Raw genomic sequence first — 20,088 nt, forward strand, 5'->3', positions numbered from 1 at the left:
TCCCATTCTGCGTTCAGTCTTTAGAGAAGCAGGGAAAAAGACCCATAATGTGAAAATGAGCCCTGAATAAGGAGGTTAACTACCAATGTCATTCTTCTTCAGCCCAGAGATTTGAGGGGCCAAGAACATCTCAGACAGAACTGCAGTCAGCTCGACTTCTTCAGTCTGCAGAGCATTGAAGGGAAACCTCTTCACCCGCAGAGTGGTGACTGTTTGGAACCCGTCACCACAGGGAGAGCAAGAGGTGAACAACAGGGGAGGATTTAACAGGACTGTCGTGGATCTGAATCACTGGCAGGGTCCAGCCAGCCTGAGATGACTCTCTACTGTACACTAGTTGTGTTATAAATTCACTAAGCACCAGAGAAAGAATTTAAAATAAAACTGATTTATTGTCTCAGATCCAGAATATTAAACACCAGTTCCATTAAAGGTGAATATACAGTAGAAGAAACTCCCCCCATGCCCAGGGACTAGGGTGCAGAACTGGGTGTGGTGAGCAGCAGCAATAATTGCAGAGTTCAGCACCGACAGTCACTCTCAAAATTGCATTCAGCAACAGTGATGGACAAATATCCAGCTTGCAGCTTATTGAAACCTTTTCCCAGTGTGAACCCAGTAGTGTGTCACAAGGTTAGATTACTGAGTGAATCGCTTCCCACATTCACAGCACATGAACAACCTCTCCCCAGTGTAAACTTAATGATGCACATTTGGTGGAGATGACTGAGAGAATCTCTTCCCAATGTCTGAGCAGGTGATCTGCCTCTACCCAGTGTGAACTCGCTGGTGTCTCTGTAGATGAGATGACCACATGAATCCTTTCCCACACACTGAGCAGGTGAATGGCCTCTCCCTGGTGTGAACTCGCTGGTGTATCAGGAGATGAAATGACCGAGTGAATCCCTTCCCGCACTCTGAGCAGGTGAATGGCCACTCCCCAGTGTGAACTGACTGGTGTGACAGTAGTTCAGATGACTGAGTGAATCCCTTCCCACAGTATAAGCAGGTGAATGGCCTCTCCCCAGTGTGAACTGACTGGTGTCTCAGTAGGTGAGATGCCTGAGTGAATCCCTTCCCACAGTCTGAGCAAGTGAATGGCCTCTCCCCAGTGTGAACTGACTGGTGTGTGAGTAGTTGAGATGACTGGGTGAATCCTTTCCCACAGTCTGAGCAGGTGAATGGCCTCTCCCCAGTATGAACTCGCTGATGTACCTTCCGTTGGAATGAGCAAGTGAATCCCTTCCCACACTCTGAGCAGGTGAACGGCCTCTCTCCAGTGTGAACTCGCTGATGTGCCATTAGGGTGGATGACCGAGTGAATCCCTTCCCACAGTCTGAGCAGCAGAACGGCCTCTCCCCGGTATGAACTCGCTGATGTAACTTCAGTTTAGATGAGCAAGTGAATCCCTTCCCACAGTCTGAGCAGGTGAATGGCCTCTCTCCAGTGTGAACTGACCTGTGTGCCAGTAGGTTGCATGACTGAGTGAATCCCTTCCCGCAGTCTGAGCATGTGAATGGCCTCTCTCCAGTGTGAACTCGCTGATGTACCTTCAGTTTCGATGAGCAAGTGAATCCCTTCCCGCAGTCCGAGCAGGTGAACGGCCGTTCCCCGGTTTGAACTCGCTGGTGAGCCATTAGGTCAGATGACTGAGTGAATCCTTCCCCATAAATTCGGCAGATGACCAGCCTCTGGCCAACGTGAACTGACTGGTGTGTCCACAGGTGGGAAGACAGACTGAATCCCTTCTCACACACAGAACAAGTGAATGACCTTGCCCAGTGTGAACTTGCTGATGTACCTTCAGTTGAAATGACTGACTGAATTCATTCCCACTGTCTGAGCAGACCAATGGGTTCCCCACTGTGTAAAATGACAGGCGTGCCTGTCGGTCAGATGAGCGAGTGAATCCCTCCCCACAGTCTGAGCAGGAAGGATGATCGAGTGAATCCCTTGCTCCACTTCTTAAATATCTGGACAGAGACAGCAAAACTGGTGTGTTGTGTTCAAGATCCCCGCATACAAATTTCTTGTCATTTTTAACCTGTAAAAAGATTTACAAAAGTCATCAATGGGTGTAGGACAACATTTCAGATGAGATCTCTTGAGTTGTCAAGGTGTGATCTGGCAGCACACTGTTACAGTGAAGTTCAACCCAAGTTGGAGAGAGAAATCATCTTCCAACTGGGCACAGTGCTGGTATCTGGGATGACCATCAAATTCTCTGATGCTCTTCCTGTCTTTATAAGAATGGGGCATTTCTGCCATCTCCAATCTGTGACCTGGCTCAGTCTGACTCTCTGCATTGGTATTATTCCCTGTTCCCACTGAGCTGCATGGGTTCCTGGCCCCAGTAACTGAAACACTCTCACACAAATAGCCAGCAGTGCATTCCACGTATGCACCACTCTCAGTGTAAAAAACTTACCCCTGATATCCCCTCGGTATATATTTCCAAGCACCTTAAAACTATGCCCCCTTCTGTTAACCATTTCAGCACTAGGAAATAACCTCTGGCTATACACATGATCAATGCCCCTCATCATCTTACACACTTCAAAAAGGCTCTAAGCATAAACAAGGAAATTATACATTGCTTTGAGGATTTGTTAGAAGTATACAAAATTAGGAGGGTACAAATAGGGTAAATGTAAGCACCTTTTTCCACTGAGGTTGGGTGGGATGACAACCAGAGGTCATGGGTAAGTGGTGAAGGTGAAAATTTAACGGGAACATTTTGAAAAGCTCTGTAGAAACACCTTGGATTTATTTTCAGATTGCTTTGGCAAGTAAGGTGAAAATAAATCCAAAGGGTTTCTACAGTTATATTAATAGTAAAGGGATGGTGAGGGATAAAATTGGTCCCTTAGAGAATCAGAGTGGACAGCTATGTGTGGAACCAAAAGAGATGAGGGACATTTTGAACAATTTCTTTTCTTCGGTATTCACTAAGGAGAAGGATATTGAATTGTGTAAGGTAATTGAAACAGGTAGGAAAGTTATGGAAACTATGATGAATAAGTATTGGCACTTTTAAGGAATATAAATATGGATAAGTCTCTGGGTCCTGACAGGATATTCCCTAGACCTTGAGGGAAGTTAGTGTAGAAATAGCAGGGGCTCTGACAGAAATATTTCAAATGTCATTAAAAGGGGATGGTGCCAGAGGATTGGCATATTGCTCATGTTATTCCATTGTTTAAAAAGGGTTCTAAGAGTAAACTTAGCAATTATCGGTCTGTAAGTTTGATGTCAGTGGTGGGTAAATTAATGGAAAGTTTTCTTAGAGATGGTGTATATAATTATCTGGATAGACAGGGTCTGATTAGGAACAGTCAACATGGATTTGTGCGTGGAAGGTCATGTTTGACAAATCTTATTGAATTTTTTGAAGAGGTTACTAGGAAAGTTGACGAGGGTAAAGCAGTGGATGTTGTCTATATGGACTTCAGTAAGGCTTTTGACAAGGTTCCATATAGAAGGTTAGTTAGGAAGGTTCAATCATTAGGCATTAATATTGAAGTAGTAAAATGGATTCAGCAGTGGCTGGATGGGAGACACCAGAGAGTAGTGGTGGATAACTGTTTGTTAGGTTGGAGGCTGATGACTAGTGGTGTGTCTCAGGGATCTGTACTGGGTCCAATGTTGTTTGTCATATACATTAATGATCTGGATGATGGGGTGGTAAATTGGATGAGTAAGTGTGCAGATGATACTAAGATAGGTGGCGTTGTGGATAATGAATTAGGTTTTCAAAGCTTGCAGAGAGATTTAGGCCAGTTAGAAGAGTGGGCTGAAAGATGGCAGATGGAGTTTAATGCCGATAAATGTGAGGTGCTACAATTTGGTAGGACTAATTAAAATAGGACATACATGGTAAATGGTAGGGCATTGAAGAATGCTGTAGAACAGAGGGATCTAGGAATAATGGTGCATAGTTCCCTGAAAGTGGAATCTCATGTGGATAGGGTGGTGAAGAAAGCTTTTAGTATGCTGGCCTTTATAAATCAGTGCATTGAGTATAGGAGTTGGGATGTAATGTTGAAATTGTACAAGGCATTGGTGAGGCCAAATTTGGAGTATTGTGTACAGTTTTGGTCACCGAATTATAGGAAAGATGTCAACAAAATAGAGAGAGTACAGAGAAGATTTACTACAATGTCACCTGGGTTTCAGCACCTAAGTTACAGAGAAAGGTTGAACAAGTTGGGTGTTTATTCTTTGGAGCATAGAAGGTTAAGGGGGGACTTGATGGAGGTATTTAAAATTATGAGGGGGATAGATAGTGTTGACATGGATAGGCTTTTTCCATTGAGAGTAGAGATTCAAACAAGAGGACATGAGTTGAGAGTTAGGGAGCAAAAGTTTAGGGGTAACACAAGGGGGAACTTCTTTACTCAGAGAGTGGTAGCTATGTGGAACGAGCTTCCAGCAGAAGTGTAGAGGCAGGCTCGATATTGTTATTTAAAGTAAAATTGGATAGCTATATGGACAGGAAAGGAATGGAGGGTTATGGGCTGAGTGCAGGTCGCCGGGACTAGGTGTGAGTAAGCATTCGGCACAGACTAGAAGGGCCAAGATGGACTGTTTCTGTGCTGTAATTGTTATATGGTTACTGAAATGCTCGTGAGAGTGTGGAATAAGATGCCAGCACAGGTGGTGAATATGAGCTCGGTTTCACCATTTCAAAGAAGTTTGGATGGGAGCCTGGATGGTAGGTGTATGGAGGGAGATGGTCCCGGTGCAGGTAGTTGCATTAGACAGCTTAAGTGTTTTTTCGGCATTAACTAGATGGGCCAAATAGCTTGTTTCTGTACTGAACTTCTCCATGTTTCTATGACAGAGAAGTGGGCCAAACTTGTTTGGAAGCAAAAAGAGAGGAATGACAACAGAGCAGCAATGGCTGGAGTTCTGGGAGCAATTTGGGAGCTGAGTGATAGATACATTCCAAAGAAGTGGAAGCATTGGAAAGGCAGGAGGACACAACTGTGGCTGAAATGAGAAGCCAAAGCCAACATAAAAGCCAAAGAGTGGGCAAACAAATGACCAAAAACTATTGGGAAGCTTTGAGAAACCAACGGAAGAGAAACCAAAAAAAGTCAGGTGAGCTCAGGGCGTGGAATTATGATATTGTAGTCATTAATGAGTCTTGGTAGCACCCAACAGTCTAAGGCATTTAGAGGAACAAAATATCCGGGGCCTCAATATCTCTTGAAAACCAAGGTACCCGGCACCAGTTACCTTTCAACTTTTATTTTGGAAGGCACATAAGAACTAGACACCCTCAAAATTTCACTTCTGAAGGCCTCCCACTTACCAAGTACGCCTTTGCCAGAAAACAGCCTGTCCCAAACCACACTTGTCAGATCTTTTCAGGTACCATCAAAAAACCTTTCTCCAATTTAGAATCTCAACCCATGGTCCAGACCTCTCTTTTTCCATATTTACTTTGAATCTCATGGCATTATGATCACTAATTTCTGTCACCAGCCCTGGATCATTTCCTAACAGCTTACTGCACACTTCTACGTCAGCAATTCTACGTACTGATTAAGGGCACATTTGACAAACTCTACCCCATCTAGTCCTTTTACAGTATGGGACTCAGTCAATATGGATGATGGATTACAAATGATGGAATTTCCAGTTGATGATTTCCCTCCACACCTTCTGCCAGATGAGTTTTTATTTTTAAGAGATCAACAGCTCTTTAACCCAGCATGGATGGAGAGTGTGCAAGGGAGCTGGCTGGATTCGAACTTGGGACCACTCGCCCCGAAGTCCACTACGCCACCCACCGGCTCAATATATGGAAAGTGAAAATCACTTACTGAATCAACCTTTGTTTCTTGGCATGGTCTGTAATCTCTCGACAAATTTGTTCCTCTAAATCCCTCCGTCTGTTGGTTGCAACCAGGTCCCAATAATGGCTACAATATCATAGTTCCCTGTCCTGAGCTCATCTGGCTATCCTACGATGATTCTGCATTATGATATACACAACTCAGGACATTCATCGCACCATGCTTAACCATTGATTGCTGACTCTATCTGAGGTCTGAACAACATCTGACTGGTGTCAAGAAAACAAATTCTCCCTGATTGTTACAAAAACAAAGGAGCTGATTGCGGTCAACAGGAGGAATGGAGACAGGCTAACCCCTATTGACATCAATGGATCTGGGGTTGAGAGGGTGAACAGCTTTAAGTTCCTCGGCATAACCATCACCAAGAACCTCACATGGTCTGTACATACCTGCTGTGTTGTGAAAAGAGCACAGCAGCACCTCTTTCACCTCAGATGGTTGAAGAAGTTGGGGATGGGGCCCGAAATCTTAAGGACTTTCTACAGGGACACAATTGAGAGCATCCTGACCGGCTGCATCACTGCCTGGTATGGGACCTGTACTTCCCTTAATCGCAGGAAACTAGAGAGTGGTGCGGACAGCCCAGCGCATCTGCAGATGTGAACTTTCCACTATTCAGGACATTTACAGTGACAGATGTGTAAAAAGGGCCTAAAGGATCATTGGGGATCTGAGTCACCCCAACCACAAACTGTTCCTGCTGCTACCATCCGGGAAACGGGACCACTGCAAAAGGACCAACGGGTTCCGGGACATCATCTTCCACCAGGCTATCAGACTGATTAATTGATTTCTATGTTATATTGACTGTTCTATGAACAAACTATCTATTATAAATTACTATAAGCTGGCTGGTGGCGTAGTGACATCAGCGCTGGATTTCGGGGCGGGAGGTCCCGAGTTCAAATCCAGCTGGCTCCTCTGCACGCATTCCATCCGTGCTGGGTTACGAGCTGGTGATCTCTTTGGAATTCCACCCGGCAGAAAGCAATGGCAATGGCAAACCACTGCTGTAACTTGCCTCGTACATGGTTCCGCCCTATGTCAGAGGGGCATGGAGGGAAATCGTCCATTAACCGGATTTACTCCTGATGTGACGTACCTTTCCTTTAGTTTAAGACGTAATGTAAAGATTTCTTCTCCTCATGTATAATAATAGGCATCCGTTAGTCTCGTGAGACCATGGATTTGTGCCTTGGAAGGTTTCCAGGGTGCAGGCCTGGGCAAGGTTGTATGGAAGACCAGCAGTTGCCCATGCTGCAAGTCTCCCCTCTCCACGCCACCGATGTTGTCCAAGGGAAGGGCACTAGGGCCGATACAGCTTGGCACAGGTGTCGTCGCAGAGCAACGTGTGGTTAAGTGCCTTGCTCAAGGACACAACACGCTGCCTCAGCTGAGGCTTGAACTAGCGACCTTCAGATCACTAGACCAACGCCTTTACCACTGGCCACGTGCCAACACTCATGTATATGAAGGATGCATGTAGTAAAGTCCACCTGCTGTTGTGTGGGATGGCCACAAGAGTACTCTGCAATGGCTATTTAACCTCATTCCCCTTCCTGACTCTCACCCAGTTTCCTGTGTCCTGCAGCTTGGGTGTAACTCACCTCTCTTTATGTCATATCTATCACCCCCTCCAACTACTGGATGATCCGGAACTCATCTATTTCAACTTCCAACTTCTTAAATTGCAGGGTTACAAGCTGCAGCTGGATGCACGTCTTGTAGGTGAGGGCATCAGGGAAACTGGAGGTCTCCCCACCTTCCCACCAAAGTCCTCTTTAATTTGCAATGACCAGTGTGCACATAAATCTTCGACTGTGCATTTGTTTACCCAGTGACAACATGTGCACAGGGAATTTTATATAGAGGTAGCCATTTTAACAGCTAGCAAATCACTGTCAATAAGAACTTTAATGTCTTCTGTGTTTCATCAAGTTCATCTGCACTCTCACACAATCTATATAGCAGGCCTGTAGCGGGTAATGACGTATTTTCTCGCCAGAGCATTTGCACACCGTCCATATGTGACTTGCTTGCTAAATGACACTTAAAAAAGTCAGATTTCCAAATATCACTCCAGTTCTTCCTACTTGCAAATTCTCCAGCAACTTTTGCATCGCCACAATACACACAGTTTCTGTATTGGACATAAATATTTCCCCTGGACCCTCCCCCAAGTGACTGACGGTGGTGAACTCATTGATGACAATGCCAATGAATATGAAGGGAAGGGCAGTAATCTGTCTCACTGGAGTCTGGCACATTTGTGATGTGAAAACTACTTGTATACCTAGAGACAATGGGTCACAACATGCTCTCACGGGTAGAAAATCCAGAACAAGAGGAGGTAGAACAAGCAACACACACAAAATGCTGGAGGAACTCAGCAGGCCAGGCAGCATCTATGTTAAAGAGTACTAATGCTGAGTCCCTGCAGCATTTTGTGTGTGTTGCTTGGATTTCCAGCATCTGCAGATTTTCTCTTGTTTGTGACTGGAGGTAGAACAAAGGTGATTTTCTCAACTGCTGATTGAAAGATTTTGCTGTCCTGTTCCGAGTTCCTAATCCTTGCATTTAGACAGCTGGAGCTCAGCTCTGTCTGAGATCCATCGGTTCCCATTCCCTCATCAGCCGGAAGCTCCCCGGGGCCCGTGTACGGATCGTGGGGCTGAAAGAGAGGGAAGAGAGCAGGACTCCCCTGGGATTGCAGGTCAAGGTGTCTGGGGTTCACAGTAATTGCCCCTCAGTCGGTGTTTTAAATCTTCGCCGAGAGCGAGTTTACCTGCAGGCACTTTAGCGAAGGACTTCTGAGTACCGCGCGAAGGCATGATAGTGCCCTCGGGAACATCAGCAACCCTGACGCCTGCGCGTTCGATCGGTGCTTCAGTGACGGTGGTATTTTTAACGCAGCGGTTTATGGGTAATCATGGTGCCATGGTACCAATTTCCCCCGGGATCAATAAAGTATGACTATGGCTATGACTATTTTTGCAAGCACCGGTTTACCGTCCATACCTCAGATTTTTCTTCCGTGTATGGAAAACTCAGTGGCCGTTTTAATGCAGAAAGCGGCTCCCATAAACAATTTACTCAATATCAACAGGTATTCCGTGTATCTAATGCCAAAGTACAATCCTCTTACAAATGCAGATATAAAACACAAGAGATTCTGCTGTTGCTGGAAATACAGAGACGCACACACACAAAATGCTGGAGGAACTCTGCAGTTCAGGCAGCAACTAAGTAGAGGCATTCAGTCTAGGCTTTCTGAAGGAGCTTGGCCTAAACATTGTCTATTTATTCCTCTTCACATTTGCTGCCTGATCTGCTAATTTCATCCAGTATTTTGCAGAAATTAACCACTTTTTTTTTCAATCAATCAGTTTCCAAATGTTTTTGATCTTTCATTTGTAGCCACATCCTGCTGGTCTGATTCCTCCTCCTCCTCGTAAACTCTAGACCCCATCTCTTTCCAGAGCCCCAAAGCCCCGATTGGTGCTGGCAACTCTTTGGTGTCTGACTCTGCTCCATTGAAGATTCACTCGCTGGTCTGTTGCCAGACTTTAGAGGTGCATTGCAGCAACCCAGTCCTTTCAGTCCTTTGAAATTAGTAAAAATGACACAAAACTTTGAAAAGAGCAGGGAAGAAGTAGTTTACCCACCTTAGTCCAGAGCCCTGGGGAATGTCAAAACCACAGTAAGCTCATTGTGTTATTCAGCCTGGAGAAAATCACGCAGGAAATTCATACAGTTGTATAAGATGATGAAAGGCATTGATCGTGTGAATAGTCAGAGGCTTTTTCCAAGGGCCTGAGATGGCTAACACGAGGGGGCATAGCTTTATGGTGCTTGGAAGTAGTTCAAGGGAGATATCAGAGGTAATTTTTTTTACATAGAGAGTGGTGGGTATGTGGAATGCACTGCCATCGATGGTGGTAGAGGCGTATACTATATGGTCTTTTAAGAGACTCTTAGGTAGGTACATGGAACTTAGAAAATTAGAGGGCTATGTGGTAGGGAAATTCGAGGCAGTTTCTAGAGTAGGTCACATGGTTGGCATATCATTGTGGGCCGAAGGGCCTGTAATGTGCTCTAGATTTCTATGGTTCTATGGAATTCAAGGGAAATCTCCTATCCCACGGAGTGGTGACTAGTTGCAACCTGTCATCACAGGGAGAGTGAGAGGGGAACGGCAGGGACAGATTTTCATATACTGATATGGAACAGAAACATGGGCAGGGACCAGATGGGCCGAGTGACCTCTCCAGTGCACATTGTGAGTGTGGTAGAGATAGTAAGTACCTGAGACACGGGATTTGATACAGAACTGATTTATCTTTCACAGATCCACAATATTAAACCCCAGTCTAGTTAAGGCTAACATCAGCAGAGCAGCCTCCTCCAATGCTCAGTGACCAGGGTTCAGTCCTGGGTGGGATAAGCAGCCGCAAGAACTGCAGAATCTGACAGTAACGGTCCCTCATGAACCTGCAGCTGCCTTCAGTCACCGTGATGGTTAAACATTTGACACAGAGCTGATTTGAACTTCCTCCCTGATGTGAAGTTGCTGGTGTTGCAGCAGCTGGGATGATTGAGTAAAACTCTTTACTCACTCTGACAGAAATGTGGCTTCTATTTATTGTGAACTGACTGGAACATCACAAGCTGTATGAACTGAATGAGTCTCTTCGCACACATGGAGCAGGTGAACGGCCGCTTCCCAGTGCGAAGCTGTTGATGTATCTGCGATGGCCAACTGAATCCCTTCCAAAATGAGAGACGGTGGATGACATCTCACTACCATCAACGCCATGGTAACGTATCCAATCAGATCCCATAAATGGACACATGTTCGGTCTTTCCTTGTAGCGAGAGGGGTGCCGTCTTCCCCAGCATCTCCACTTCCACATTCAACATCGGTGGCATTCAAGCGCTGGTGAACTGAAAGGTACAGTGGAACTAATGTGCTGTTGTGTTTGTGACTCCCATACACAATTCCTCGACTTTTCTACACTGCTAAAAGTTTGCAAAGCATGTCAGTGGGTGAAGGACAACATTTCAACTCAGATAATTTTAGTCTCCATGGTGCCTTCTGATAAAAACACTGTCATAGCTCAAAACAATTTGGAGGAACAAGACTTCACCTTCTAACTGGCTACAGTTCCGACATCAGGAACAATATCAAACTCTCTCCTTCCCTCTCTGTATCAGAATGAATCATTCCTACCCCTCATCAGTCTGTGACTTGGCTCAGTTTGTCCGTCTCCTTCGCATTCTGAACATGTGCCACACACCTACTAAGATCACATTTTATTTACACGGCTGCGACGACAGACTTTCTGATTATTATGTCCCTTCTGGCATTTGACGGTGGTAAACTCAGAGTCAGCAATGGTATTGAACCTCAGGAGTAGGTGATTAGGCTTTTTTGTTGGAGATTGATAAACTGCCGGTAGTGTGTGGCTGGATGTGTGGGTCGTTTTCAGACTGGAAGGAGGCAGCGTTTGGATTTCCCCAGAGATCAGTCCCTGACCACAGTTGTTCACAGTTTAATGGCCTGTCGGAGGCAGCGAGATGTGAGATGTCCCAGTCTGCTGTTGACGCAGAGAGAGTGGAGTTCGGGGAGGAGAGGCAATTCACATGCAATTTCGTAGCTTTTCAATCAGTACATAGTGCACTGTGGGGCTGCAGTGGCGGGATCCATTGCTGGGATCAGTGTAGAGTCACTGTGGGCTATGAGGATTATGTGAATAAAGTGCCATTCTCTAATTTAGAATCTCAAGCCGGGGAGCAAGCCTATCATTTGTATATTTAAGTTGTATTTATGGCATTGTGATAACCAGATACTATCGCCCTCCACGACCTCTCTATCCAGTCCTTTCAATATTAGACTTCATTCGTAAATTTGGCCACAGGGCCATCAACACTGTCATCCGATGCATTGACATAGAGCGTGAACAGAAACGTTGCCAACACAGACCCCTGTGGACCTCTGGGGTAGTAATCTCAGGATTGCTGCCTGCGCCACGTGCTAGCGATGAAGGAATAGCATGATCAGGCGTATTAATGTGTGGCTGAGAGACCTGTGTAGGGGGCAGGGGTTCAGATTCCTGGATCACTGGGGCCTCTTCCGGGGAATGTACGACTGGTAAAAAAAGGACGAGTTACACCTGAACCCAAAGGGGTTCAATATCCTAGCGGGCACATTTAATAGAACTGTTAGTGAGGGTTTAAACAAATTTGGCAGAGAGATGGGAACCGGAGTGATTGGGCTGAGGAAGGGGAAAACAGAAATAAATCAATGATAGCGTGCAACAGAAATGAAAGAAAGAACAGGCAGGAGATAAAAGCTTAATCAAAGCCAGTGGCATGAGTTACAGGGCAATGGAGGCGTGCTGCAATTAAAACAGAAAGCAACAAATACAGACTGAGAGTGTTGTATTTGAATGCACGCAGCATAAGGAATAAAATGGACGATCTTGAAATTCAGCTACAGATTGGCAAATCTGTGAAACTTGGCTAAAGAATGGCTGCCATTGGGAGCTGAACGTCCAAGGACATAAGGTGTATCAGAAAGATAGGTTAGTAGGCAAATGAAATGGTTGGCCCTGTGTACAAGAAATAATACTAAATCATTGGAAAGAGATGACATACGATTGGAAGGTGTAGAGTCTCTATGGGTTGAATTAAGAAATGGCAAGGGTAAAAGAACCCTAATGACATTTGTATACAGGCCTAAAAACAGCAGCCGGGATGTGGATTACAAATTTAGCAAGAGATAGAAAAGGCGTCTCAGAAAGGCAATGTCATGATAATCGTTGGGGATTTTAACAGGAAAGTGGATTGGGAAAACCATGTTGGTACTGGACCTCAAGAGAGAGAATTTGTAAAATGTCTAGGGGATGGCTTTTTAGAACAGCTTGTTGTTAAGCTGACTAGGAGATCGGCTTTGCTGACTTGGGTGTTGTGCAATGATCTGGAGGTGATAAGGGAGCTTAAGGTTAAGGGACCCGTAGGGAACAGTGATCACAATATGACCAAGTTAACATTGAAATTTGAGAGGGCAAAATAAAATCCAATCTGTCGGTATTTCAGTGGAATAAAGGAAATTTCAATGGTATAAGACGGGAACTGGCCGAAGTTGACTGGAAAGCGACATTTGCAGGAAGGACTACAGTACAGCAAAGGCTGAAGTTTCTGCGAAAATGAGGGAAGTGCAAGACAGATTTTTTTCCAAATAAGGAGAAATTTTCGAAGGGAGAAGGACACTACTGTGACTGACAAGTGAAGTCAGAGCCAAAGTAAAAGCAAAAGGGAGGGCGTACAAGGAAGCCAGAGTTAGTGGGAAGATAGAGGATTGGGGAGCTTTTAAAAACTTGCAGAAGAAATCTAGGAATGTCATTCAGAAGGAAAAGATGAATTACGAGAGGAAGAAGGCCACTAATATCAAAGGAGATACTAAAAGCTTTTTTAAGTATACAGTATAAAGGGTAAAAGAGAGTCAAGGGTAGATATAGGACGAATACAAAATGACGCTGGAGATATTGTAATGAGAGATGCAGAGATGGCAGAGGAACTGAATGTGTATTTTGCATCAGTCTTCACAGTGGAAGACACCTGCAGTATACCGGACATTCAAGAGTGTCAACGAAGTGAAGTGTGTGCAGTAAAAATTATGACTGAGAAGGTGCTCAGGAAGCTTAATGGTCTGAAGTTGGATAAGTCTTCTGGACCTGATGGAATGCACCCTCTGGTTCTGAAGGAAGTAGCTGGAGAGATTGCGGAGGCGTTAACGATGATCTTTCAAGAATCAATAGTGTGACGTGGTCCTAAATTACCCCTATAAACTGTGCTCGATTACCCCTGTGAACTGTGCTTTTGAAAAGAGAGAGAGAGAGATTTATTTAACACTGACATCTTGTTTTGAAAAGAGAGAGAGAGACGAACACTAACTTTTGGATTTTTGCTGAGTGGGAGAGGATTGACCGGTGGGAGTTGTCCACGTGTCCAACCTTTGCCTGGGTTGATGATTCCACCACAGAAGAACGGTCCCCTTTGTTGAAGTCACAGTCGGTGACTTTTAAAGGATTTCGGAGGACAACGGGTAGATTGATGGCATCAGCTCTCCTGAAGACTCAAATCTCTCCCTCTCACTCCATCACTACTCAACTCAACACCACAAACTGAACTGAACTTTACTCATTGTCGTAAGACTATCTATTTACCCCTTGTCTTGAAGAAGCTTGGTTTTCATATATATTGCACACTTACTTATATATAATCATTGCTAACCTGTTTGATTTATTTGCATTTTATATTATTGTATTGCGTAGTTACTAATAAATATCATTAGTTAATAGCAATACTGGACTCCAAAGCGTTTTCCACTTCTGCTGCTTTGTTAACCCGTCACGGGGTATGTGACAATAGATTCTAGGATTGTACCGGATGACTGGAAAATTGGAAATGTTACCCCACTATTTAAGAAGTGTGGGAGACAGCAGAAAGGAAACTATAGACCTGTTAACCTGACATCAGTGGTTGGGAAGTTGTTGGAATCGATCGCTAAGGATGAGATTATGTAGTACCTGGAGGCACATGACAAGATAGGCCAAAACCAGCATGGTTCCTGAAAGGAAAATCCTTCCTGACAAACCAACTGCAATTCTTTGAGGAAATTACAACTAGGGTAGAGAAAGGAGATGCAGTAAACGTGGTGTACTTGGATTTTCAGAAGGCCTTTAACAAGGTGCCACACATGAGGCTGCTTAGCAAGATAAGAGCCCATGGAATTACAGGGAAGTTACTAGCGTGGGTGGACCATTGGCTGGTTGGCAGAAAACAGAGAGTGGGAATAAGGGGATCCTATTCTGGCTGGCTGCCGGTTACACCAGTGGAGTTCCACAGGAGTCTGTGTTGGGACCGTTACTTTTTATGATGTATGTCTAAGATTTGGACTCCGGTATTCATGGGTTTGTGGCAAAATTTGCCGATGATACAAAGATAGGTGGAGGAGCAGGTAGTGTTGAGCAAACAGAGAGCTGGCAGAGAGACTTAGATAGTTTAGGGTAATGGGCAAAGAAGTGGCAAGTGAAATACAATGTTGGAAAGTGTATCGTCATGCACTTTGGTGAAAGAAATAAACAGGCAGACCGTTAATTAGATGGGAAAAGAATTTAATGCAAAGACGGTCTTCATTTCTAGAAGTATAGAATATAAGAGCAGGGATGTGAATTGAGGCTCTATAAGGCACTCGTGAAACCACACTTGGAGTATTGTGTGCAGTTTTGGGCTTGTTTTATAAAGGATAAACTGACATAGGAGAGGGCTGAGAGAAGATTCACGAGAAATATAACAGGAATGAGAGAGTATAAGGAACATCTGGCAGCTCTTGGGCTGTATTCCCTGGAGTTCAGGAGAATGAGGGGGGATCTCATAGAAACATTCCAAATGTTAAAAGTCCTGAACAGAGTTATTTCCCATGATAGGGGATTCTAGGACAAGAGGGCACGACTTCAATAGACAATAGGTGCAGGAGTAGGCCATTCAGCCCTTTGATTGAAGAGCATCCTTTTAGAACTGAGATGCAGAGAAATTACTTTTGTCAGAGGGTGGTAAATGTGTGGAATCTGTTGCCATGAGCGACTGTGGAGGCCAAGTCATTGGCTGTGTTTAAGACAGAGATAGATAGGCTCTTGATTAGCCAGGGAATTAAAGGATATGGGGTGAAAGCAGGGGGAGCGGGGATGACTGGATGAAGTGGATCAGCCCATTATTGAATGGTAGAACAAGCTCGAAGGGCTGAATGGCCTACTTCTGCTTCTAGGGGTTGAAATGTCCAATACCAGAGGGGGAGAGGGGGTAAGCTCAAAGGAGAAAAGCAACCTCTGTGTGAAAGGCAGGTTCTTTACACAGATTTGTTAGTGCCTGGAATGAACACCTGGGGTTTGGTAGAGGCAGATATAGTAGGGACTTTTAAGAGATTGTTAGATAGGCACATTAATGTGAGGAAAATCGAAGGATATGGATATTGTGTCTGCAAAATGGATTAGTTTAGTTGGCCATTTGATGATTAATTTACTTGGCCACTTTTAGGGAGCCTGTTCCTGTGCTGTACTGATCTACGTTCCAGGTCTATGTTCTATAACATTGTTCAGTCTACAATGTTTCAATGTGATTTTCAGTTCAATGTGTTGTTTTACCATACCGAGCTCCAGAACTTCTTTCAGCATTTTGACCAACTTTGCCAACCCATTCCTCATGTCCACGAAGGATCCCCTCATCATTCCCGGGGAGTGGGAGCCTTTCCCCATCACCAGGCTGAGGAAGAGTGGGGAATCCTCTGTCGGGGTTCCCTTCTCTGTGAGTTCTGTGATTTCCTGTAGACAATGAACTTGTTGAGTGACAGACTGAGTGAAAGCGAATGGAGAAGACAATATCTGCTCAGGGATGGGACGTCCCAGTGACTTTGAGCACAGAGACAGTCACTGGACAGCCTCTCGACCCACACTGTAAATTTCTGGGTTCAGTCATTAGCAGCAAAGCACTGACTGTGGAAATTAAAAATCAGAATATTATTAGAGTCACAGAGCCCAGCAGCACTGAAACAGGCCCTTCGGCCCTTCTAGTCAATGCCGACCTTGTTTTTGTTTTTACTGCCTATTTCCAACTACCTGCACCATAGCCTCCATACACCTCCCATCCATGTCATCACCCAAATTTCTCTTTAGTGTCTAAATCGAACCCACATCCTCCACTTCCATTGGCAGTTCAGTCCACACTCTCACCAAACTCTGAGTGAAGAATTCCCCTTCAGATTCTTCTGAAATATTTCACCTCTCACCCTGAACTTATGTCCAATGTGGGGGTAAGAGGGAAGACGGGGTAGAGAGGGAAGGCAGTAAGGAGGGGGCGAGGCTGATTAGGGACAAGGAAACAGAGGGGAGTGTTTATACTTACTATTTTTCAAAAACATGATTGTTTGAACTTACTTGCTACAAACTTACTAACAAATACCCTGTACATTCTCAACCAAATTACTTATTACAGATGACAAGTAACACGAAGAGCAGTGTGAGCTGTCTTAATGACTATCATCCAGTGGCTCTCACATCTCTGGTGATGAAATGTTGCAGGGTTTGTCATAGTGAGAATGAACTCATGCCTCAGCAAAGACCTGGACCCACTGCAATCTGCCCATCACCACAATAGGTCTACGGCAGATGTGATCGCAATGACTCTTCACATGGCCTTAGATCACCTGGACCATACAAACACCAAACGAGGTCTGCTAAACAACTGACAATTGCACCTTCCCCAACTGCTCACATGAGACTAATGTCTATATCGGTGACACAGGAAATCACTTCACTGTCACTCTCCTGATACCGTGTCTGACCCTCTCCTCATTGCCCCCATTGCCCAGGACATGCCCTCTCCTCATTGTCCCCATCGCCCAGGACATGCCCTCTTCTCATTGCCACCATCAGGAAGGAGGTACAGGAGCCTGAAGATACACATTCAATAATTCGGTAACAGCTTCTTCTCCTCCACTGTCCGATTTCTGAATGAACAATAAACTCACAAATACTTTCTCAGTATTTTCCCTCTCTTTCTGCAACACTCATCCCTCAACAAGCCTCTTCCTCAGTCACCATCTGTGAGATCATATAAAACAAAAACAATTAAAACGATCTATCAGACAGCTCCTGTACCCCTTCACCCCTGACCATGCTTCGCTGGTTAAATCTCTCCCTTCTCAGCCCCTTCCTTTCTCCCTTTCCCATTGTAACTGCAGATATGCCAACAGATCCGAATCCGCTGTACAAACCCGTGTCTTTCTTTGACGCAGAAGTCACAGACACCCCCAACTCGCCACCCACTTCCTGATCTGCACTCGCAGCTCAGGACGGTGACAACTGTTTCCCACTCTGGGGCTTTGTAACAAACACAACGTTAACAGCAAAACAAGTCAGTGATTGATATAAAGAGAAGAATTGTTGCTCCCTGAAAGGACACGCGAGCGTCCGATACAATGGACCAGATCCTCCCTTGTCTCCTACTTCATGTGACCTGGGTCACGGAACGTCCGATCATCCCACTTTCTCACATCACCACCCTCCCCTCACCCTCAAGTGCCTACCGTCCCACACCTTTCCGATCACTCACCCCGCACCCACACGTCCACCTCTCCCCCCCCCCCCACACACACACAAAGAGATCCCCAAACCCCAAACCCCTTCCCCGCTCTGGGAGCCACAACTAATTGATCCCACAGCCCGGACTCGAGAGCAGAGCTGAAACCGCGGCTACGATACCGGAGAGGGCGAAGCCTCTAGTCGTTCGACCGAGCTCGGTCCTGACTCTTTCCAACCGCAACCAGCCCCCGGTTTACACGAACTCGACATCAGACGCCCACTCACCGGAGAACCACGGTGACACCTGGGGTCGGCACTGCGCCTGCGTCCAGCAGGAAGCTGGGAGGTTGCCACAGCGCCCCTGGCGGCCGGAGGTCTGCACATCGCCACCAGTTGTCGGAGGTCTCCGCAGCACCTCCGGTGACCGGAGGTCTGCAGATCGCCACCGGTTTCGGAGGTCTCCGCAGCGCCACTGACGGCCGGAGGTCTGAACATCGTCACCGGTTGTCGGAGGTCTCCGCAGCGCCTCCGGTGGCCGGAGGTCTGCACATCGCCACCGGTTGTTGGAGGTCTCCGTAGCGCAACTGACGGCCGGAGGTCTGCACATCGCCACCGGTTGTTGGAGGTCTCCGCAGCGCCACGGGCGACCGGAGGTCTGCACATCGCCACCGGTTTCGGAGGTCTCCGTAGCGCCACTGGTGGCCGGAGGTCTGCACATCACCACCGGCTGTCGGAGGTCTCCGCAGCGCCACTGACGGCCGGAGGTCTGCACGTCGCCACCGGTTGTTGGAGGTCTCCGCAGCGCCTCCGGTGGCCGGAGTGACGACGGAGAATAAATCACAAACCCGAGATGCTGGAGATCCAAAACAACCCTCGCAAAATGCTGAAGGTACCCAGCAGGTCAGATATCATCTATCGAAAAGAGTCGCCGTTTCCGGTTGAGATCCTTCTTCAGGACTGAGAAAGAAGGGGAAATATCTGAATAAAAACGGGGCGGGTGAGGAAAAGGCTCGCTTGAAGACGATAGTTGAAGCCAGGTCGGTAGGAAATCTCAAGAGCGGGGGAAAAAATCTAATAGGAGAGGAGATCAGACAATAGGAGAAAGGGATGGAGGAGTGGACCCAGGGAGAAGTGAAAAGCAGGTGAGAGGAATGAAAGGTCAGGGGAAGTAAATTGTGAATTGCTGCCTCAGCTGGAAAGACTGTTTGGACAACGGAGAGAGTTCAGTCTTGCCGCCCTTTCACTGTGACACCCCCGAACTGCACATCAAATCCATCCAAAGGAATCTTGGTTCTTGGTTGGTTCTTGATCCTCCAAAATATTCCGCCTGGAATTTAAACTGGAGGTGAACTTTAATGACCAGTGAATATAATTCCTCTCAGCGATCAGCTATCAGAATGATTCCCTGACTTTGAGAGGACGGGGTATCTATGATCTACATTGTCAGGGTGTTGAGTTTACTAGGAGACAAAGACTGCAGGGACGAGAGGGTTTCTGTTGACTAATACACTGTGTGTGGACCCCACTGGCAATTCTCGTGTTGTGACCCAAGTCGAGACAAACATTACGCTGCCCACTTCACCAACAACACGGCACAGCCGGACACATAACAGGGCACTTTACATCTCACAACACTGGATTCAGTGATGAAACCCGTGATTAATGTTGTTGTCCCACTGAAATCATAAGAAAACTGTTCTTCTTCTTCTTGTTTTAGGTGGTTGGCACCCAGCATAATGGTGCATTACCACCATCTTCTGCTCCGGAGTGTGCAATAGACTTACATTCCAAATTCCTTCATCGAATCATACACACATATATACCCTAACCTATATTTTATCCTCCCATCTTTGGCCATCCTAGTACCCTATTCCTGATTATTCATCATATCCTAAAAAAAAAACGCTGTACTCCTTAAGAAAGCTAAAAATACCCTGAATTGTGCTCTCTCACCCATCTCCAGCAACCCTCTTAGTGTGAATTCCTGCACCCCCAATTCCCTTAGATTGATTATCATCATCTCTCTCTGTATCCCATACTTCCTGCAGCTCAAAACTGCATGTTCTACTGACTCCTCTTC

At 45.8% G+C, this 20,088-nt stretch overlaps 1 protein-coding gene across 4 annotated transcripts in view; it reads right to left on the minus strand.

Moving 5' to 3' along the window:
• Window positions 1-402: 402 nt before the first annotated feature.
• Window positions 403-20,088, minus strand: part of LOC134357017 (zinc finger protein 239-like) — a 34,733-nt gene continuing 15,047 nt past the window's right edge. Inside the window, exons 1-2 of one of the 4 annotated variants that reach the window (XM_063068327.1) lie at window positions 18,294-18,348; window positions 403-2,045 (exon numbers count right to left, since the gene is read on the minus strand). In XM_063068327.1, coding sequence (XP_062924397.1) covers window positions 769-1,638 — 870 coding nt within the window. In that variant the 5' untranslated portion in view covers window positions 1,639-2,045; window positions 18,294-18,348 and the 3' untranslated portion in view covers window positions 403-768. Of the gene's footprint in view, window positions 2,046-10,161; window positions 10,813-18,188; window positions 18,349-20,088 lie in introns of those variants that run through there. The other 3 variants (XM_063068329.1, XR_010020483.1, XM_063068328.1) reach the window with 3 other exon arrangements.

The sequence above is a fragment of the Mobula hypostoma genome, chromosome 15 (assembly GCF_963921235.1).
Source record: "Mobula hypostoma chromosome 15, sMobHyp1.1, whole genome shotgun sequence".
Classification (NCBI taxonomy): Eukaryota; Metazoa; Chordata; class Chondrichthyes; order Myliobatiformes; family Myliobatidae; genus Mobula; species Mobula hypostoma.